Source organism: Notamacropus eugenii, chromosome 2, assembly GCF_028372415.1.
Source record: "Notamacropus eugenii isolate mMacEug1 chromosome 2, mMacEug1.pri_v2, whole genome shotgun sequence".
Lineage (NCBI taxonomy): Eukaryota > Metazoa > Chordata > Mammalia > Diprotodontia > Macropodidae > Notamacropus > Notamacropus eugenii.
This window is the reverse complement of record NC_092873.1, coordinates 118,519,858-118,543,238: the sequence shown is the minus strand read 5'-3', so window position 1 is coordinate 118,543,238 and position 23,381 is coordinate 118,519,858. Positions and strand designations below refer to the sequence as shown.

Below are 23,381 nucleotides of genomic sequence, written 5' to 3'. Positions count from 1 at the left end.
AATATTATCTTTTTTGTTCCTCACAACAGCCCTTGGAGTTGTTGTCCCTATTTTACAGATGAGGAAACTGAGGCAACCAGAGCGATTTGCCCAGGGTCACAGATAGTGTTTGAGACTGGATATGAATTCAGGTCTTTCTGACTTAAGACCCAGGGTTCTATCCATTGCAACGCCCAGCTACCTCTATCATAGCAATAAGTTTATTTTAGTAGTTTTGTTATTTTTATTGTAGTGGTTTGACCCAGCCATGAGCACTGAATGTTCCTCCATCTCCTTAATCTCTTAACTTGTTCCTTGTTTCTTGAGGGAACACTTTGTAGTTGAATCTATAGAAGGATTTAATGTTCTTTGATAGATGGACTCCCAAATATTTCATTCATTTTGTAGCTATTTTGATTGAGATCTCCCTTTCTGTTATCACCTCTTGGAAACGCTGTTGCTTTTTGTGGATTTATTTTGTAGCCAGAGACTTTGCTGAAACTATTTAATTGTCTCAGTAAGCAGCATTGGTGCTCTACTTCTGTCAGCCTGCTGGTCCTTTCTTCTGTTAATTGTACAATCATAAACACATGGGTAAGAGTGGAAAACGCTAGGATTTTTTTTTCTTTTTTGCAGGGGGTGGTGGGAAGTTATGATGTCCTGATAATTTACAAACTTTATTCTCTTAAGGGCAGATACGTCTAGAATGTCTGGGGGCATGACTAAGTAATTGTGCCTTTTCCCTTTGTTTTCTAGGATGAGGAGAATAACCCTCTGGAGACAGAGTACGGTCTTTCAGTGTATAAAGACCACCAGACCATCACTATTCAGGAGATGCCAGAGAAGGCCCCTGCTGGCCAGCTGCCGCGCTCTGTTGACGTTATCCTGGATGATGACTTAGTAGATAAAGTGAAGCCAGGCGACAGGATTCAGGTGGTGGGGACTTACCGCTGCCTTCCAGGAAAGAAAGGAGGATACACTTCAGGCACATTCAGGTAGCACCCTGGGAGACTCTCAAAGGTTTTGGGCATGTTGGGGTTTGCAGCCTTCTGCTTTTTGTAATCCTCCCAAATGAGATAGTATCTGTGATACTATCTCACAGGTAGAACACTGGAAGAATCTGAATGTCAGGAGACCTGGCTTTTTCTTGACTCTTGGTTCCATCTCTGACTTGGAGGGAGGATCTCTTGAGCTTAAAGAACACGTTCTCCCCATCAGTCTGAGAGAAGACTAAGCCTATAGCTGTGCACATTCATGCCAAGGGCAGACCAACTCAAGTCACTGAGCAAAGTCCTTCCTGTTAGTCAATCAGTCAATTAATCAGCATTTATTAAGTGCTTCCTGTGTCCCAGAGGATACAAAAAGAGACTCTCAAGGAGTCTGCTACCTAATGGGGAAACAACATGCAAATGATAGATATAAATATATACAGTATATATAGGAAATAATGAACAGGCGCTAGAATTAAGAAGGGTTGTAAAATGGTTTATCCACTTTCAGGTGCTTCCTCCATCCACACTAAAGCCTACTTTATCAAAGGAAATATGTGTAAAGTGTTTTTTAACCTTTAAAACACTATATAAATTGTTAGCATGATTAATTATCCCAAAAGGAAAGACGTATTCCATGGTATACATGTGGAGGTAGTTGGCCTGTGGGAGACAGAAATGGCTAGAGAATAATTTCTGAATCCAGACATCAGAGGATCAGTGACTTAGAGTTGGAAGGGACCATAGAGGCTGCTGAGTTCATCCCTCTCATTTTACAGGACTTAGAGGGGTTAAGTGATTTGCCCAGAGCCACGCAGCTCTTGTCTGAGGCAGGATTTGAATTTAGATCTTACTGGTACAGAACCCAGACCTTCATGCTCTCTGAGATCAGGGTGGTCCCAGGCAGTTTCCTAGGTTGAGGCATGAAGTCTGCCATCTTCTCCCCAGGAATACTGCTGATTGAACTGACCAGCCGGTAGATGTGAGTAGAAGATGCTGCTGAATGCACAGTATTGATAATTACTGTCCTAATTATTCTCTTCTCTGTAGGACTATTCTGATTGCCTGCCATGTGAAATTTATGAGCAAGGAGGTTCAGCCTATGTTTTCTGCTGAAGATGTAGCCAAGATTAAGAAGTTCAGCAAATCTCGTTCTAAGGTAGGAAACACCTTAGGTGTTTTTGAGGGAAAGATATAGGAGGGGATTTTGGGTGGGAAAGGCTTTTGGGGTGGGACCTTTCCTTGGGAGATGAAGAGGAACCAACTCTATTTTTCTGGGTCCTTTGATTTGGTTCTAATATTTTCCATTTCTTTTATGAAAATAGTTGCCTTTTCTTGGATTTGGAGAAGGCCAGAGGATGGTAGGGTAGGTAGGTGACAATTAAAGAAATGCTGAGGAAGCCTAGAAAACGCATAAAAAAGTTTTCTTTGTGTATAATTTTTTTTTTAAAGGTGGGTGAATAGAAGTTCTTACCCAGTTCCTACTATTTTTTAAAAAACATCCTTAAAATTGCAAATTGTTTTTCATTGAATATAAATAAGCGAACAGTATGGAATTGAGAATAGAAAATATTTACATTTAGATTAAAATACTAAGTTTTTATAAAAAAATTTTTTTGAACTAGCAAAGTCCATTCAGTGGGGAGTTCATGGTGAGGAACCTAACTTCTATAGTATCTCAAACAACTTGGTGTATGGAGTTGGATCCTCCCAACCTATGTGACTCTGAGAAAAGTCACTGTAATGTTAATTAGAGTTAAAGATCTTCCCCACCCATTAATAAGCCTCACTTGGAGCCCACTTAGGGGAGCTTGATTAGGGGAGGCTTTTTTTATAGGAATGCCCACATCTTTTGTTAATTAATGAGGCACTGGGTCACGAGGGTCCTACCTCAGACTCTGAAAAGTGTATATACTCTGAGGTGAGGATTTGCTTTGGGGGCTTGGAAGAAGGTTCATGTGTGGCAGATGAGACTGTGGATAGCCAGTTAAGCAGGGTCTTTCCCCCCCTACCTCCTTTGAAAACCTAGGTGTTGGCGCTTCTGTCTCTGGTAACTATGTATATATGTAATGGTCAGACAGTTGGATCTGTCTGTTGATCTGCGATGTACATATTGCCTATAGTGAGACAGTTAGAAGCCCTGTCTGTTGGTCTTTATTTTCTCTGCTTGTATTTTCTTTGTTGGCATATGTAATTAAAGAAGATTGTTGGCTCCTCACAGGTTGCCTTTCCTTTTAGAAAAGCAGATCTAAGAACCTATGCAGCGGGCCCTCCTGCATATGCCGGGGTGCTTGCTGCTACGGTTACTTAGCCTATGTGACTTTAGTGTCTTCATTTGTCAGATGGGATTGATGAATAGCACTTTGCTTTTTGGGGTTGTTTTGAGGATCAAATGAAATAACATTTATAGTTCTTGCATACTTAAAGTGCTATGTAAATGTTAGATATTATGTTATTTAAAAAGTCTTCGCCTTTGCAGTTGTCTTAGAGTATTGACTTGCGGCTCTGGGAAGGTGTTTGATTTGCCCAGGGTCATACTGTCAGTTTGTGTCAGGACTTGAATCCAGGTTTTTTTGAAAAGCTCTTGAGACCAGGTCTCTTTAAATAACACTAACAATTTATTTGATCTTTGCCCTTTAGCTATCTCTTTTTCTATCCATTTTGATGTCCTTGGTTCCCCCCTCCCCGCTGTGTAATTACATTTTCTGTGTATAAGCTATTTTATACTCTTTGCTTTATATCACCTCCTTTTGTATTTTACCATTTGGTGGTTCAGTAGCATTCCATTGCATCATTGATAGACTATAATTCAGTTATTCTCCAGTCATTGGACTAATGATAACTTGCCTTTTTTTTGCCATTACAAATGAAATGAGTTTGAATATTTTTGTACAGACAAATCCTTTTTAAATTTGATTAAAATCCTTGGCATCTAGTTCCAGCAGTGTGGCATTTGATCAGTTTAGTAATTCTCATTGCATGATGCTAGGTTGCTTTCCAAAGAGCTTGTATCAATTTATAGTCTTACTGACAATGTGAAAGTGCTTGTTTCCCTGAAGGGCTGCCAACATGAACATTTTATAATTTTCAGCTGATTTTGCCATTTTGTGCTTGATATAATATCATATCCCAAGTTATTTTAATTACATTTCTGATCCTTAGAGAATTTGAGTAACTTTTCTCGTGGTTATTAGCAATTTTGCTTTCCTCTTTGAATTATTACACAATTATAATATTGTATAACTGAATTATGCGTGTCTTTTGACCATTTTGCTGAATCTTAGATTTAGATCTGGATAGGACCTTAGATATGGAGTCATGTAGCTAGTGTTTTAGGCATTCTAATGGGGAATGGATATTATCCTTATAAGATTAGATTTTGAATGTCAGCTGTTTATCATAAAAGCTCTTTCCCTTCTCTCATCTGTTTCTCTTTGTTTTGGAAACATCAGTTATTTATTGTTCAGAATTTTTATTTTTGTGTACTCCACTCCAATTTTGTTTCAGTTAGCCAATTAACAAAAATTTGTTAACCACCTACTATGTGCCAGGCACTAACTTGTCTGGGCACTAGGGATAAAAGTCCAAAGAATGAAGCATCTCTTCCTAACTAGGAGCTTGTCCAATAGAAAAATGTTTTTCCCTCACCAGATTTGGGAGAGTCACATGCTTCCTTATCAGACTGGTTTTATCATAATAGATGGTGTGTTGTGTATCTCTATTTTTTCTTTTCCATTTTGCTTTGCTGTTTTACCAACCATTTTAACAGCATAATAATTCCTTGTTCTAATGTTTTTAGTCCTAGGTTTATCAATTGCAAGTTCTTTATTTATACTAATTTCTATTTCTGGATTTTCTGTTCTAATTACAGTGATCTTTTTTTTAAATTGTAGTCTAGTAAGACAGTTTTTATAGTATATTTTGAACTCTGTTAGCATGAGGCCCTCTTTAATTAAAAAAAGTAATTGCTTAAAAATAATTGAAAGCTTAGGCATTTAACGAAGTGGTACATTAAGAAAAGTAACCATCTAACATTTGCCTTATAAATCTGGACCACACTGTCACAAATGCACAAATCAAAGATGGAACGTGCATGGCCAGACCTCACAAAGTTGGAAGGCATCTCATATGCTTCTGATGCTGTGGGATTGCTGCTTTTCTGACATTGCCTCTGTACCACTGTCACTGGTCTCTGCAGGACATGGCATCTCTGCTATGCGCATAGCCCTTCCTCATATGGTCGCTATATGTTTCTTCCTCATAAGAAGAGTGGACATGGCCACGTTCCCTTAATTCAAAGTCAGATATTTTGATAGTAGCATCTTTTTCTTTGACCAACAAAAAAGTCTTCTTTTCAGAATCTTTGTCTTTGTGTTAAGCTTCTCATATAGAAAAAGAAAGAAAAGTTGCTTTTAATGATGTGGCCTTTTTTCACCTTAATTTTATGATAGCCTTATTGAATCTTGCAAAGTAGCCCATTGATAGTTTAATATGTGCTGATTCATTACTATTTAAAATCTCCTGTTTAATAATTTAACTTTGTTTTTGGCCAACATTTTTGTTTGTCCTTTCATTTTAAGAAAGGAAAGGTAAGTTTTACCTTTTATTAATTCTGCTTTCATCTCTCAAAGTCAATTTCAATGACTTTTAATGTCATTATGTTGGAGAATAACATGATTTCTGTAGTGAGCCTTTTCATGAACTGGGATGAATAGCTGAGGGAGGTTACAGAAGAACTTTAGTGTGGTTATTTGACATTTTACCTGAGGCAGGGAGATAGATGAAATTAGTTACCTCTCAAAATCCCTATAATTTCTAGACTTCTTTTAAGACTATATTAAAGTTACCTTTGTAAATGACATGTTTTCCTTGAATTTTATGTGAACTTTTTGAAGGGTAGAGCATGGAGAGAAGAGCTCATCTCTTGTTTTCTTGTCGTATATTCTGATCTGTGCACTTAATTTAATTTTTTTTGTGTGCACTTACTTTTAGAGCAGAATACCATGAGGTCAGGAACCATTTCTTAATCTCTGTTTTTCTTTAAGCATATAACTCAACACCAAGGAACCAAAAGATACCCAATAAAATCTATTACGGATCAATGAAACATTTATTAAGTGTTTACTTTGTGGTAGGTGCTGGGAATACAAAGGTAACTCCATATGTCTCTCCCCTAGGATATCTTTGATCAGTTGTCTAGGTCGCTGGCTCCTAGCATCCATGGACATGAATACATCAAGAAAGCAATCCTGTGCATGCTCCTTGGAGGAGTTGAGAAGGTCCTAGAGAATGGGAGTCGCATCCGTGGGGACATCAACGTTCTTCTGATAGGTAAGGGATCCTCTTACACTAGCAATTCTCTGAGCATAATATGCTTGGTTCCCATAACAGAGAATCCTTGCAATTTGTAGATTCATGATAGATGGTGCTCTACACCAAGCTACTTTCCTCCCCCCTCTCCAAGTGAATGTTGCTTTATTGCTACTCCCTTATCAATGAGTACTCTTGTAATTCTGAGTTGTAATAAGTACATGGGATATATGTCTGGAAGGGACCTTAGAGATCTAGTCCAAACCTGTCATTTTATAGCTGAGGCTCTAGAGGGGTGGGGTGGGTGGCAAGTTCAAAGTCACACAGGTAATAGTAGTAGTAGTAGTAGTAATAGTAGTAGTAAAATTAGCATTTATATTTATTTAGTGTTTTAAGGTTACAGAGTTCTTTACAAATATTTTCTCATTTGATTCTCATATCTGCCTTGGGAGGGAGTTGCTCTTATTATCCTTATTTTACAGATGAGGGAACTGAGGCAGACAGAAGTGAAGTGACTTGACCAGGGTCATGCAGCTAATAAGTGTCTGTGGCTAGATTGGATCTCAGGGCTCCCTGTTCCAGTTTCATTTCTTTTTCCTTGTGCCATCTAGTTGCCTCTTACTTGGGTTGAAGCAGAGGTCAGTTTCAAATCCTGAATCCCCATCCAGTGCTTTGTCAGGATGGCTGCTGTAGTGTTTTAGAACTGATGTGCCCCCTTCATAATGGCCCCTGAAAGAAAAGTGAATGATGATGGAGGAAAAATGTGGAAAGTCAAATGACAAAAACAGTTAAATCTTGACTGTAGGAATAGTACACTGCGTGTGGGCTTCCCTTTTGGTGGGGCTCTGCATGTCATGTGAATGATAAGGTTCTTAAGAGGCACCATAGTATAAGGAGAAGAGGCCTGGTAAATTAGGGAGTGAGGAGGACCCTGGTTCAAGCTCCTGCTCTGATAGTTATTTAAGGTAAGTAATTAATTAAATTATAAAATTTAAAAAAAAAATAAAATAAATATACAAATGTTAAATATTAAATAAAAAATTTAGAAATAAAAAGTAATTAAGTTATTTAACATCTCTTAGGTAAATTGCACAGGGTTGTGAAGCACAAATAAGATTCTACAAGTAGTACTACATATGTTATATAATGTAACATAACAATATATAATAGGTAAATAAAGGGGCTGGGGGAGGGGAAAAGGGATAGTGATGGAGTTGCCTTTAGGGTTACCCTTTTCTCTGTGGATGTGGTGGCCTTTGGGCATCTGTAGAGTTGGGATGACACTTTTTACTGGCTGAGCTCAGACTTGGACATACTTAGTTCCCAACCCTTTGCTTGGGTTTTTTTGCAGTTCCAAAAACTGGACTTTAATGAGTAGACCCATCCTGGGCTATGAGACCACAAGGAACACTTGAAACAATGAGGTTGCTATATTGTGATCTTTGCCAGTGTGGATCCTTTGCAGAGTCAAGGTTCTGTGGCTTAATGAACATATTAACTGAGCAGTAAAATAGACAATGCAGGGTGTGCAATGTTAATGATGAAGAGAGCTGAAATCCAGCCCATTGAGTCCACCCAACTCATTTTACAGATGAGAAAACTGAAGCACAGATAGGTTAGCAATGACTTGCCCAGTCGTACAACTACTAAGATTCTGAGGTGGAGTGTGAACCCAGGTCTTTATGACTCTATGTCCAGTGCCCTATCCATGCTATGAAGATAGGAATTACAGGAATAAGGTTTATGGCAGCCATCTTTTAATTTCTACTTCCTTATGGGACTATAATGAGAATCAGTGAATTAGGGCTGCTTGGCCCTGAGAGAGGTCGTACCAGCATATAAAATGATGACATGTTGATGACTAGTGGAGGGTCCTTGGTATTTAGGGGACTCTAACAATCCAGTGCAACAATGGAAGAAAAAGGGAAATTGTTGGGATATGAGGTTACATTTTTTTTTGAAAAATGGGTTTTTATTGATATCTTTTGTTTTTATGTCACCTATATTTCATATCCTTTATGATAAAAATTTTGTAAGAGGAAAAGAAAAAAATAAGACAAAAACTAATGAACACATCCAAAAAAATCTTACTTTATATGCAGTGTTCAACAGCAACATTCCCTCTTTCCTTTGCAAAAGAGTAGAGGGAGGTGTCTTCTTGTATCTCTTCTTTGGGGTCTGTCTTGTTCTCACGATTTCACAACATGCAGTTTTGATCGTTTCGTGGTTATTTCCTTTTACGTTGTTATTGTCATTGTGTATATATTTTCCTAACTCTGCTTAGACTTTACAGCAGATCATACAAGTCTTTCTGTGCCTCTCTCCATCCATCTCTGAATTTTTGTCATTTCTTATAGCATAGTGACATTCCATTCGTGTATCATAATTTGTTTAGTCATTCCTTAATTGATGGGCCTCCAGTTTGTTTCCTTTTCTTTGCTACATGGGATTCTATTTTAATAGCTCCCTAGGATTCACCTCTTGCTCCATTTTTATTTCAGGAGACCCATCAGTCGCCAAGTCTCAGCTTCTGCGTTATGTACTTTGCACAGCTCCCCGGGCAATCCCCACCACTGGCCGGGGTTCTTCTGGGGTTGGTCTGACAGCTGCTGTCACCACAGACCAAGAGACAGGTAAGGCCTGGGCAAAAGTGCTTAGCAAAAGTGCATAAAATGAGGGGCAGAGTAACAGCTTGGGGAGTAGTGTGGATTGATCTTTCTTAAGAAGGAAGTTTATGTGAGAAGAGTACAGGTACAGAAGGTTGAACAGGCAGGTTTGGACCCTATCATGGTAGACCAAGTCTTATGATTGAGCAGTTGCAATAAATGAATTAGTTTTACCTTTAGAATAGACGAGTTGGTGGCCTTGGAAAAACATTTTGAGGAGTGTTTGGAAGAAGCTTGACAGAAGAAGAAAATCAAAGGAGAAGACTATTGGAGATTTAAAGACTAGTAAAGCAAGAGGAGTGAGAGAAGAGGACAGGTTTAGGATTTGGACCAGACCTGTGATTTCATTAATATACTCAACCAATGCAGCTTGTCATCTGCTTTGCAACCTACAGTCTTAGAGAACTGTTCAGGACAATGAGAAGTCAGCTGGGATATCAGACTTTTATCAGCCACATTTTCTGGAAGATTTTGCTCTTAAATTGTTTCTCCTTTTCAATTTGGAACATAGAAATTTGTTTATCCTACAAAATCCTTTTATTTTTGTGTGATCAGATCTTATTAATTTTGTCTCAATAATTTTTCATTTAGTGGACAGTTTTTCCTCTAGTATAATTAAGATACTTAACTGATCAGAAAAAGATAGTTTTTCCCAATTCCTTTCACCTCCCTCAGTTTTTTCTGATTTAAAAAACACCTTTAGATCACTGATGATGATGGAGGAGTGAAAATCTTAGGAAGTCAACAGTGTGGAATGAGACTCTTTTTAAAAAAAAAAATTAGTATTTTTCCCCAGTTACATGTAAATATAATTTTTAACACTTGTTTTTAAAATTTTGAATTCCAAATTCACTCTCTCCCTGTACACCTCTCCCTCATTGAGAAGGCAAGCAGCAATTTGACATAGGTTATACATGTGTAGTCATGCAAAACATAAACAGAGTTTTTTCCAACAAGGCCAAGAAGAATAGTGTCGAGATAGCGGAGAAGGGCTAGGCTTTTGGTGGGAAGCTCTTTAGTTATTGGAGATAGATTCCCTAGACTACTTAGTTGCTTCCCAAACAGTTTGGTGGTAAGTGTCTAGTAGATTCTAAGGAAGGACATACTTTATCCCCTTTGTTTCCTGGTTGCTACTTTCCTCCATTCCTCAAAACTTGGTGCTGATTTTTTCTCCTCTTTTCCTGTTCAGGAGAACGCCGCCTGGAAGCGGGGGCCATGGTGCTGGCTGACCGAGGGGTTGTCTGCATTGATGAATTTGACAAGATGTCTGACATTGATCGTACGGCGATCCATGAGGTGATGGAGCAGGGAAGGGTCACCATCTCCAAGGCTGGCATCCATGCTCGCCTGAATGCCCGCTGCAGTGTGCTGGCAGCTGCTAACCCCGTCTATGGCAGGGTGAGTAGGAAGGTCTTAGGACATCTTAAGTTAGAAGGAAGGAAATAAGCATTGATTAAGGGCCTACTATGTGCCAGGCTCTGTATTACGTGCTTTACAAATACTGTCTCATTTGGGCCTCAGAATTACTCTGGGTGATAGGTGCTGTTATACTCATTTTACAGTCGAGGATACTGAGGCAAATAAAGTTCAGGTGACTTGCCCCTTCCTCACACAGCTAGAACGTGCCTGAGGCTGGATTTGAATTGAGGTCTTCCTGATTCTAGGGCCACTGTGTCATCTAGCTGCCTCAAAGCAGGGTAAGGAATTTCTCAGTCATCAATCAAGAAGTGTCTCCTAAGCACCTACTATGTGCAACTAGGCTAAAGGAATGTGAATAATAAATGAATACTCCCTTCTTTCAAAGAGCTTCCTTTCTAATTAGCTTTGGATAGCTATGGAAAATAGCTCATTTCGAGGGGGCCAGAGCAACATTTTGAGAAATGAAACCCAGTTCATATCTTAAATAGGAATGTGTGTTTATCAGTGCATTTGGGTAAAGGGACAATAGCAAGTTTTGTATATAAGGATGAGAAGGTAGCAGGGATTGAGACTTTCTGTGATTCAGTAATCATTTTTGATCAGACCTGTGATTCTGTTGGTGTGGGAAACTTCCAAATATGGTAACTCCCTCCAGTAATGTAGATTAGCCACCGCTCTGTAAATTAACTCTGTCCGTTAAAGTGTTAGAGCCTCAACTACTGAGGGGTTAAGTGGTTTGCCCAGGGTCACACAGCCAGTGTGTGTTAGAGTCAGGACTGGTATCTAAGTCTTAGTGACTCCAAATCAACCTCTATCTATTCAGTGTGCCACGCATCCTCTCAGCTTGTCATAGGTAATAGTAATTATTTGCAAGACTGCCTTAACACAGTCTTTCTGAAATCTGTGATAACCTCCCCCTCAACTAAGCGGTGTAGTGGATAGAACTCTGAGGGAAATCTGAATTCAAATCCTATCTCTCTCATTCACTTACTAGCTGTTTGATGGTGGGCATAACACCTACCTCTCAGAGTTGTGGTGATCAAATGAGATACTTGTAAAGTGCTTTTCAAACTTAGAGTGATATGTAAATGCTACCTTTTATTGCTGTTATTAACCAGGCCAAAAATATGGTAGGATGGATTGCGGGGCCCTGAACTCAAAGAAATACTATCTGATTTCTAAGATCTCCCATTTTTATATGCAGTAATAAATAATGAGAGTTCATATTTGTAAAACTTTGGAAGATTTACTACAGTCCTTCCCATTAACCCATGATATAGTTAGTAGAAGCATTATTTTTCTCTTTTATACAAAAGTAAACTGAGGCTTAGAGGTTAAGGGACTTGCCCAAGGTCACATGGCTAGTGTCAGAGTCAAGACTGGAACTTGGATGTTTTCATTTTAGGACTAATGTTATTTCTACTACTGGTGTCTGCCATTCATTCTACAATGGGTTATGGATGGATAGTTGAAAAGATGAATGAAAAATCATTTAGTCAGCCCTTTTCATGTGCCGGGGATATAAATACAAAAAATAAGACAGTCCCTGCCCCCAGGAAGCTCATATATCACACACCATATATTAATGTAATATTATATAATAATATAGTTGGAGAAGACAGCACATATAGAGAAGTGGTGAAGATATCTGAGCCTGTTGCCCTGAGAGATGATATAATAGGGTGGAAAATATGCTGAATTTGAAGTCAGAGACCCTACGTTGAAAGCCTCATCTGCTAGTTAGTAACTGTGAACTTGGACAAGTCCCTGAAGTTCTGGGTTTCTGTCTCTTCGTCTGTAAAATAAGAGGATTGGACTAGATGCGATTCTCAGATCCCTTCTAGTTCCTAAGTCTGATCCTGTGGTTCTCCCAGTGACATATTCCTCTCCTGTTTTTCTTTTTCCCAGTACGATCAGTATAAGACACCCATGGAGAACATCGGACTGCAGGATTCTTTACTCTCCCGATTTGACTTGCTTTTCATCATGCTGGATCAGATGGACCCTGAGCAGGACCGGGAGATCTCAGACCACGTTCTCAGGATGCATCGATACCGGGCAGCTGGGGAACAGGATGGTGATGGTGAGTCAGGGCCCTGTCTTCTGTCTCCTTCTACACATTAGGGAATGAGGGAGGCCAGGAACAGTCAGTGAGTGGTTTGGGGGTTGAATTGAAAGGGAGGGTATCTGCCTTCCCACCTTGGACCTTCCTGGCTAAGGCTTATGGTTAAGACCTTAGGGTCTACCAATCAATTTACTCCTACTTAACTGAAGTTGTAAATTACTCTGTTGCTGCCTTTCTCCTTGTATTTTTTGTTTGTTTTTTTTGGAAGGGGGAAGGCAAGGCAATTGGGGTTAAGTGACTTGCCCGAGGTCACATAGTTTGTAAGTGTTAAGTGTGTGAGGCTGGATTTGAATTCCAGGGCCTGTAATCTATTCACTGCCCCACCTAGATGCTTCATGCCCTTCTTACCCATGGATCTCATCTGTCTGATGTCATTACCTAGTGAGCCTCTTTGTCTCTGGCAAGGTCCCCCTTTCTCCTTTTGTGGCACCAAAACTATCCTTTCCATCCATATCTTCATGTTGTGTTGCTGCTGCCAGTCATATATGATGAGAATTCCTAAATCTTCCCAAGCTGTTTGCTTTTTCGGTGCTGTTGTTATTGTATAAATCGTTCTCCTGGTTCTGTTCACTTCATTGCATCAGTTCACACACATCTTCCAGGGTTTTTCTGCCAGGCCTAGAGGCCTCAGGGCTACCCGAGTCTTCCCTTACCTCTATCGGAGGTCTTCGGTTGGCCAAACCGGATGCTTGTATGAGAGAAAGGACGTTCCAGAGTTGAACAAGGGTTGAGCTTTATTTCAGGGTCTGGTTACAAGTGCAGGGGAATTCTTCCTTAGGAGGGAAAGAGAAAGATCTCCCAAGGAGGCAAAGATCTTACAATAAGAGATTGGAAGTAGAAGTATAAGTGGGGAGAGAGGGGGAGGGGAGAGAGGAAAAGCGGAGCCTTGTGTCCCGTACGCTCCACGCCCCTCCGCCCAAGAGCTTTCAGGCTTTCCTGATCCTACTTAAGTTCTCCAGTCGCATGGTTTGCATCTGAATACCGTGCCTGTTAGGTGTGCCCAGATCCGGGACAATCTCGAGGGCAGGGAGAGCTCTCTCCCATCACGTTTCTCACGGGAAGAGGCGGAAATACACGAGATAGCTCGGTTCACCTCGATTCCCAGTCGTTTCCTGGGGGGTCTCGTGAGAACTCTAAGATTTAGAAGTTCCCACCTTTACCCACCCGAGACTGTCCACATGGAATTGAGCTTCCAACCCCAGCATTTTTCTAATGATGTCCTTTTCATCCTTTCTTGTGCCCCAGTAATATTCTATTACAATTAAATTCCATGATTCATTCAACCATTCCCCAATAGATGGACACCTTCTTTGTTTCCAGTTCTTTACTTTAACAGAAATAAAATACTGCTTTAAATCATTTTGTGCATAAAGGTCTTTTTTTTTTTTTTTTTTGACTTGGGTTAGGATTGCTGGGTCAAAGGGCATGAACAGTTTAGTGACTTTATGGACATAGTTGCCTAATTGTTAAACTCATTTTCTGGATTTTCCAGCCATGCCCTTGGGTAGTGCTGTGGATATTCTTGCCACAGATGATCCCAACTTTGTCCTGGAGGACCAGCAGGAGACCCCGATTTATGAGAAGCATGACAACCTCCTGCATGGAACCAAGAAGAAGAAGTGAGTGCTATTGTTAATCTTTGCTCCCTAGATTAATAACTCCAACAGCGTCAATACCAATAATAGCGAGCATTTATATAGTGCCACCTGTGTGCTGGGCACCATGCTCAGCACTCTACAAATATCTCATTTGGTCCTCAGAACAATCCTGGAAGTAGGTGCTATTATTATCCCCATTTTACGGAGGAGGAAACTGAGGCAAACAGAGGTTAAATGACTTCTCTGCTTACATAGCTAGGAGGTGTCTGAGACTGGATTTATACTCAGATATTCTTGACTCTGGGCCCAGTGGTCTATTCACTGTACCACCTCGCTGCCTTATCTCAGTTATGTCCCCTGAGAGAGAGATGTTTGCAGTATTACTAGGGTGCCAGCATGGCGCTGGTGACATCTTTGGGTTAGGGCATCATTTTCATGAGGCTGTGGTTATAGGCCAATTAGATTTGCTTTTTTTTTTTTTCTTTTTAAAGGCTGTGGATTATACTCTTCCTCCTAGTCAGCTTCTCACAGATAATGTGCCGTAGTCAAAAAAGGAGTTGGGAAAAAGTATGGATGGCTAAAGGTGAAACCATCCCTACTACTGAAAATTTAACTGGGAGTGGATGGCCTCCTGATGTTCTGTCCTCTGGAGGATAGAAAATCACAGAATCTCAGACCTGGAATGGGCTTCAAAAAATGAGTTCATATCTGAACAAGAATTTCCAAGTTCAAATCTAGCCTCAGACAGTTAACTAGCTGTGTGATCCCGGGCAGGACATTTCTCTTCTGTCTGCCTCTATTTCCTCATCTGTAAAATGGGAATAATAAAAAAACCTTTCTCCCAGAGTTGTTGTGAGGGTAATAGTTGTAAAGGGCTTGGCATGCCTTAAAACTGCTGTGAATCCCAGCTGTATTTATTGTCCTTATCATTAATCTGGGGTTTGTGAACTTGCTTTCTGAAAGAAAGGAAAACTTATTTCCTTTGTAATTCTATATATTTTATTTTATACATTTAAAAACATGACTCTGAGAAGGGGTCCATAGGTTTCACCCATCTGTGCAAGGGGTCCATGACACACACAAAAAGGGTTTAGAACCTCTGTTCTAGCCTTTGTTTGAAGAACCCAAGGGAGGGGAACTCTGCCTCGTATATATACTGGGTTATTCTACTTTCTGATAGCCCTGGTTGTTAGCACACTATTATTTAAGCTAAACCTAATCTGACTTTGTACCATGCACCCAGTGTCCCTAGTATTGCTCCCTGGGGCCAAGCTCTTCTACATGATAGCTTATCAGATATTTAAAGAGTTTTAAATTATATGCAGACTATTTGTATGTAAATTATATGTAAAGTATATGTAAATTATTTAAAGATATTTAATTATATGTAAACACAAATATATAATACAGTATGCTAGGTATATAATGTATAAGTAAACATATAATATATATAAATATATAAAAATTTTAATATTTAAATTTTTCAGGCTAATCCACTCCAGTTCCTTTAGTTGATCCTCATATGGCATCTTCTTTCACTACCTTGGGCTTCCCTGGGTGGACATACTTCAGTTTGTCTATATCTTTCCTATAATATGGTGGTCAGCAACCCTCAAGATGGCCTGACCAGGTCAGAGTGTATCACATGTTTGTCTCCTTCATCCTAGATACTATACCTCCCTTAATGAAGCTTAAGATGGCATTAGTTTTTTGGACCCCTCATTGTCTTGTAGTTGACCCATGGAACTTTCATTCGAGTAAAGCCGTCAGATCTTTTTCATAGAAACTTTTACTGAGGCATTATTCCTTTTTATCTTCTGTTTGAGAAGATGGTTTTTTAAAAAAAATTCAGGTGTAGGGTTTAACCCAAGTGTTATTTCTACCCTCTTTTAACCCTGTTTATAGTTATCTATCTTAAATTTAATCTATGATTCACTTTATCATTCAACCTTGCCTGTTGAGATAGATCTTTTTGGCTCCAGACTGCCATCCAAGGCTTAAATAACTAGTTTTGTTCTATCATTCCTAGTTTAAAGATCATTCTTCTGAGAAGTAGAAAAGGAGTTGAGTGTTTTTGCCTTCCCAGTCTTGTCCTGTATCATCAGCCCTTCCCCCAGGGTCATTACCCTTTCCCTTTCCTTGATTCTCTTCTTAGTCCTGACAGAGCCTTAAAGAAAGGAAGTCGTTTCTTGTCCTTGGCACCCACTTTCAGCCTCAGCTCCCTGAGCTTCAGAGTTCTGATTCTTACAGGGCCATATCACTCTTTTGTATTTGCTCTCTACTGTGTCTTTGTTTCTTGACATCTATAGTTCTCAATGTGAATTTGTTAGTGAGTGCAGCATCAATCTTTTTTCCTCCTCATCTTCATCATTTCACGTTAGGTCTGTTTCATTCTTGAGAGCTTCTCATTTTTTAGGGCTGAATTTTCCCTCACAGTACTAGGCTGTTGTATTTGTCCAACTAAATTTTTGCTCTCATCTTCAGCTCTGATGGCTTTCCTCTCTTTTGGTATTGCGATTTTGGTGACAAAGAAGTCAACCAACCAATAAGTGTTTATTAAGTGTTTTCTGTGTGCCAGATGCTGGGAATGCAGATGTAAAGAGGGAAACAGTCCCTACTATCAAGAAACTTTACACTTGCGTACCAAGTCTTTGAAATTTCTACTTCATCAACCAGTTTCCTCTCTTTTTATTCATAATCCAAGTCAAAGATAGCAATCCCTTCATTCCCTGCCTCTGCCTTTTAAAGGGCATAATTGTTTTTAAGAGAAATTATACTTAGCAGCCCGTCTGCTTTTGGCAGAGAGAGGATGCCATCAGGTGTCTGTGTGATTGAAGCCCTCATCACTGTAATCAGAAGCAGCATGGCATAGTGAACAACAACACAAGAATGACGATGATGATGGTGATGATGGTGGTGATGATGATGGTGATGGTGGTGATGATAGTGATGATGATGGTGGTGATGACAATGATGGTGGTGGTGACAGTGATGGTGATGAGGATGATGATGATGATGGTAATGATGGGGATGAGGATGGTGATGATGATGCTGATGGTGATGATGATGATGATGATAGTGATGATAATGATGGGGATGAGGATGATGATGATGATGGTAATGATGGGGATGAGGATGGTGATGATGATGATGATGGTGATGGTGGTGATGATGATGCTGATGGTGATGATGATGATGATGATAGTGATGATAATGATGGGGATGAGGATGATGATGATGATGGTAATGATGGGGATGAGGATGGTGATGATGATGCTGGTGGTGATGGTGGTGATGATGATGATAGTGATGATAATGATGGTGATGAGGATGATGATGATGATGGTGACGATAACAGTAACAACAACAGTCATAACCAACATATTTATATAGTACTTAGTATGTGTCCGGCACTGTCCTGAGTACTTTATAATAATTATCTCATTTGATATTCACAACAGCACTGGGAGGTAGGTACTGTTATTATTCCCATGTTACAGATGAGGAAACTGAGGCAAACAGAGGTTAAGTGACTTACCCAGAGAACAGAGAGCTGACCTCAAAGCCAAGACCTGAATTTAAAAGCCCTCACGTGTATTGTCTGGATGACTCTGGGCAAGCCACAATGCCTAAAACACCTCTTTTAGAACTACAACTTTTAGAGAGGGTTCCCATATGTGTATCAATAAGCACTCTAACATACACGGGGAGCTTGCTACCACAGCTTCTTTGATCTTCTCTCAAAGGAAAGGCAGCTTCTGAGGGGTTAACAATCACTTTAATCAGAGAAAATCAAAATATAGGAGAAATCAAAAATCAATAGACAGTGCTTCCAAACTGCCTGACCATTAGCATATATACATCTTTACCAGCATCTGGGTTTTCAAAGCTGGGGGCACTGCTTAGTGATAATGTTTAATATAAAATTTTGGAATAATCTCTTTGTTCTCTCTGAAGTAAACTCAGAGAGTGCCTCTTCCTATGTCAGCAAAAGCCAGCCAAGGCCGACTCTACACTCCTTAAGGAGACCTTTAACCTAAGACACTATATCTTGAATAATAAGACTTTCCTTTGATGAATAATGAGACTTTCCTTTGATGAATCTTATTATCTATAGACACATACTATGTTATGACTAATGGGACTTTCCTTTGATCTATAGACATATACTATGTCATGGCGTATTAATGATAAAGAAAATATAGACATCTTAGATCATAATTTCTATTGAACATTGTTTACCCTTTCCTATGTCAATTATCTGTTTAAGGGAGAAAGCCTGCCACTTACTAGTGGTGGGGTTTCTTTCCTTATCACCGAGACATATGCTTACCCAGCTTGGAATCTCAAGGCCTGACTAACATTGCTTTGTTAATTGTCCTGTCTTACTGAATTTATGATTTGCTTAATTAGGAGAGTTTCTTTCTCATGGCAAAATGTACTTAAGACAGATGATTTCTGTACTAGATAGTCAGAGTCACCTCTGACTCCATAGTGCTATGTAACTGTTTTCTTTACAGGGAATTGATCAATTAATTAATTAAATCACAAAATGTATGCATTTAGCCATGTTGCCTTTTCTCTAACAAAGTTTTCAGGTCAACAGTTATGGCGCCCAAACGTGGATTGGAACTGAGGAACTGAAGGGGCATTGCCTCATCTCGCCAATGCCAGGACTCCGGCGCCAGTAGGAACTATTTTTCCTAGAGTCCTGGGCCTTGACGGGGTCGGGGTAAGTCCTTCCATTCCCAGCTTCCAAAGAACTCTCACTTTAAATTCCCTTTAAAGGAAACTGGGGACCGGAGACCAAGTCGCGTTAAATCGCTCTGTATTACTTAGGTCTCCTCTGGCGATCGATCTCAGGAAAATTAGTACAGGTATTGCTAGCACTAGTGTCAATCAACTAAAGACAGCCCTAAATTACGTTGGCCACCACAGGGCTCTTTTGGACCGGTCAAAGTTACTTTATCTTACAACCAAATTAAGAAAGGCCAACAAAACAACTAGCCAGCAGCGAGAATGTTTCATCCTGGGCTTGCTGAATTGGCTGAACGAGAACAAAAGACAGGTAGCCTCTTCCCTATAGGGCTGGGAGCTGCTTCAGCACCTAGCCGTATCCTGGCAAAAAAAATCTTTTCTTCTTCAGGGGCTCCAGTCTGTCCTTCCCTTCACTCCCTCCGTCCTATTCCTCACCCCTTTCCTCCCTCCCCTTCCCCTTGAAGGCCTCTGATCTGGGGAAACTGATAGCACTTAGATGCAATCTTTCCCCCTCGGCTTCCCCTACCTTAGACCTGAGGAAGGCAGCCTCTGTTCAAGCCTCCGTTGCCTCCCTCCTCCCCATTCCCCTTCCCCGCTTTCCCATAAGGGCTCTGGTCCTGAAGAGGACAGTTACAATCCACCTAAGAACTAAAGGCCTGAACCTATTCCCATGGGGCCTGTTTCTTTAAGACAGTCAGAAACTTTGGGGCACCAAGGCTCCCCACCCCTCCAGAGACCACAGGGGTGCTCTGAGCAAAGGCTACAGGATTTCCCTTTATTATCAGACCTTGGATTCTTGCAACATCCTTTCCTCAGAATGATAATAGCCAATTCATGATGGGGATTTCTAGCAAGCTTCTAATTGCCTTCTCTCTCTGGGTTGTTTTTTTTTGTGAGCTACATTTGTATTTGTCCTGTTGTCAGTTTGTCTGTTGGTGTATGTCCCTGTCCGTATCATGTGTGCTGTGAATGAGTGTGTTATCTTGTAAGATTTAAATGCAAGCAGCCGCACTTCAAGGGCTGCAGCTAGGGAAATAAACAAACAAAACTTTGAGACCTTTCCTTGTCATTCTGGTCTGGCCAACCTGGAATTACAATGGAAAGGTAGATCATCTTAGGGAAAATCATTTTAGCAGATTTGTATGTTGTGAAGTTAATCAGAAATATTTTGGGAACTGATCATTTGAAATAACTCCTAAGATTGTGAGTAGTCCACCTTTCTAGGTAAATCTTGGAAATGTCCTAGACATTCCTCCCACACTGTCCCAGCAGCTGCATACCGCCTTGGGCTCAGTAAATTCTGCTGCTTTGGGGGGGGATTGGAAAAGATGGATGAATCAGGCCTGTAGTGAGCATTCTCTAAACTCTGCCTGCGAAAGTCACCACTGGGACATCAGTTTCTCTGCTCTTGGTAAGCTTCACTTCTTTGTTCTAGTTGCAAAAAGTATCTTATCTCTGTTTGACCCATTTTCTGATTTGTAAAAATAATTATGCTTGTTGTTATGGGATCAAAATGATTGTAAAATGCTTAACGTAATGACTGGTATATGTTGCATACAACATTATTATCTCTAATGTAATTGTTAACTTTGAAGTGGTTTTAATTGCTAAAAGTAATAAGATTAATAATTTCTGGAAATGCAAATTATACCATCTGCAGTTATTGTTGTGTTAAAACTGTATTTCTAGGATTGTATTTCTGAATTTCTCTTAGATTGTGAAAATTGTGTGACCACTGTAATCTAAAAATAATGTTAGACAAAGCAATTTTTAATTTGAATTTTGTTGAAACTAAAAGATGTTGGGAAAATTGTGTAACACCAGTTATGTTACTTTATCAGTCCTGCTAACTTTGTCTTATGATGTTTTGTAATTGCCATTTAGGAAAATCAGTTATTTTCACCTTTATCCATTAAAAAAAAAAAAGTTAAAGCTAAACAATTTGGCTCTCTTCTATGAAGTTGTAGGATTGTTAACTAAGTTATTTGGGATTACTGTTTTAATGCTGTTAAATGATTCCTATGTATGGAAAGGAGGGAATGGAGGGAAAGCTTTATTTAAATTCCTTCTGTTCATTCAGAACAGTCCTCCCATTCCTGTGGGTAAGATCATCAGTCTTAGTAAAGGAATTTGGTTGGTTAATGCAGATTCTAAACAATGAATATTACTTGCGCAGAAGTTGTAATAGAGAAAATTTTTAATAATTGGCTTTTACATCAGGAAAGTTTTAAATTTGAGAAGGAAAGATGTTAAATGGAATCCCTTATGTGTGTGTCCTGGTAAATCTTTATTGTTTATTGTAACTCCAAGAGAGTGGAAATAACTGTTATCTGACTCTAAGTTGTGATTAGTGAGACTTGCTGTTTAAGGAAGAAGGCATTTGGGACCATAATTATTTTTGTTTTGAGTTTGAATTTGGGTATAGTTGTCTGCATTAAATCAGTATCTGAGACACATGCCACAAAGGAATATTTCTCACCTGACTAAACACTGAGGGGACAATTCTCAACTCAATCTAGGATGGGATCCCCCGGCTCAGTTTCCCTATTGTGTTCCTTTAAAAAGGAATGTTTTTCACCTGACTATTCCTGAGTCTGGCTATGAAACAGATACTGCATGATTGGAGAATTTCACTCCTATCTGAATTCAAACAGAGTAAAGGATGTCTTATCCTGTCATATTTGGTATGTCACATGTCCCTGCTTTTTCCTTCTTTAGCAGATTTCTGTGGTCAATAACAAGTGACCAGCAAAAATGTGAGCCTTTTGTGTAATCTTACTGGGAAATCTAATATTATTTTTATCTGAAATTAGAATATATGCAGAAGTTTATGTAAACTACTTAAGACTCATCTTAAGATGTTCCCATTGTTTAAAAGGATTTTAAAAGCAACAGTGTTTTTCTGTGAGTCAGTCATTTATATCTAAGAATACTGCAATAATTAAGAATTCAGTTTGTTATAATACTTTGGAAATTCATATTACTTAAGTACATTTTTGTAACAACTCAGCTTTAATGAATTTCAGTTTTAAAGGTTTATTTTTGCTTAAAAAAAAAGATATCAAGCATTTTAAAAGTTTCCAACTAATTTTCTTCATAAGAGTTTAGTGAACATTAGAGTAAATTTTAAACTGTTTTTAAAGAAGGGAAATACTTTTAGAAGAAATGTTTTGAAAAATCATGGATGATTCTTAGAAGGCCTACTAAAACTTCAAAATAATATACTATTAAAATTAAGCTGTTTTGATCTGAATATGTAGTCATTCTATGGCCTAAGTCAGAGTTAAAGTTTGCGTTTGAATTTATTATGTAAAAGATTTAATTCCTGAAGTATCTCATTCTTCCCGAGTGAGTATAATTAGGGAAGAATAACAACTTGTGAAACAAAGACGTAATTCCATCAAACTATAAGTTTAGTCATTAACCTCTTTGCTTTGTTTAAGCTGGAATAGTATTCCAGTACAGTTTTCTAGTAAAAAGTAATAACTTAGGAGCTATCTTGTCTTATGGCTAAAATGTAAAAGCAAATGGAATAATCTGGATAATAGGATTGAGAGATTTGGAAAGGTAAATTAAGTTCTGATTGAAACTATGAAAAGTAGACAAGATTTGGGAATAAATATGGGTTATCCAAACTCCTCTTGCTCCTAGATAGTTGTTCTGGATACTTTTGTGTCAGTTTCAGATGGTTTAAAGAGTGAGGAAGTATTTTATCTGAGGGATACCAGCCAATATTGATTTGCTATATAAGACTGGGACTGCAATTTACTATTGTTTGAAGCTCTGATTACAGGAATGCTTGTCTAAGTTATCATAAAGCCAATTGACATGTGCTGCAGGCTAATGGTGGATGCTTGGAAAGGTTTTGAAGACCACCTTGGACACGGCCTAGGTAGGATCTTCCTAACTCTATTTCCCAAATGTGCTAGTTCCTTTCTGAGAAAGGAAATTCCCCACCTGATTACCTCTAAGCCCTGCTTTCAGCACCTGGTAACCTCATGATTACATGTCAGATAATGGCTTATTCCTGGAATCAACCAGAACTAAGGAGATCCTTTCCTTCTGTTAACATTGTCCCTCTTTCTCTTTTATAGCAAATCTTTATAATTAAGAAGTTCTGCAAGTACAATACTAATTCTATAATAAATGGAATTTGGAGCATCTCTGAATTATTATAATGGGGTGCAGGAATGAATAGCTTACAACTTTAACCTATATTCCTGGCCAAATAAATAAATATGATATAGAGATAACATCAAGGAAATGATTAGATCAGGTAATAAGGCAAAGATGTAATGTGATAAATGTCTAATTAAATAGAGTAGCAAATTTTGAGTAAAAATAACAGGATCAGCCTGATTCCTCTAAGAATTATATGCAAATGCATATGATTGGCTTCTAAAATTTGTCATACTTTTGATAATAACACCTCAAATTTAGATTTTTGCATAAAATTTGTATAGGATAGTAGTAAAAGTAAGTGAAATTATTTCTTCTCCGTTAAAATATCTGTCCAATAAGTTAAAAGGCAGATGAG

General features: G+C 39.0%; 1 protein-coding gene across 2 annotated transcripts in view; it reads left to right on the top strand.

Moving 5' to 3' along the window:
- MCM3 (minichromosome maintenance complex component 3) overlaps window positions 1-23,381 on the top strand; it is a 49,358-nt gene that overhangs the window by 8,325 nt on the left and 17,652 nt on the right. For both annotated transcript variants that reach the window (XM_072642441.1, XM_072642442.1), the window contains 7 exons: window positions 736-974; window positions 2,019-2,127; window positions 6,146-6,299; window positions 8,780-8,911; window positions 10,134-10,342; window positions 12,272-12,446; window positions 13,981-14,107. In XM_072642441.1, the coding sequence (XP_072498542.1) occupies window positions 736-974; window positions 2,019-2,127; window positions 6,146-6,299; window positions 8,780-8,911; window positions 10,134-10,342; window positions 12,272-12,446; window positions 13,981-14,107 (1,145 nt within the window). The remainder of the gene's footprint in view (window positions 1-735; window positions 975-2,018; window positions 2,128-6,145; window positions 6,300-8,779; window positions 8,912-10,133; window positions 10,343-12,271; window positions 12,447-13,980; window positions 14,108-23,381) is intronic.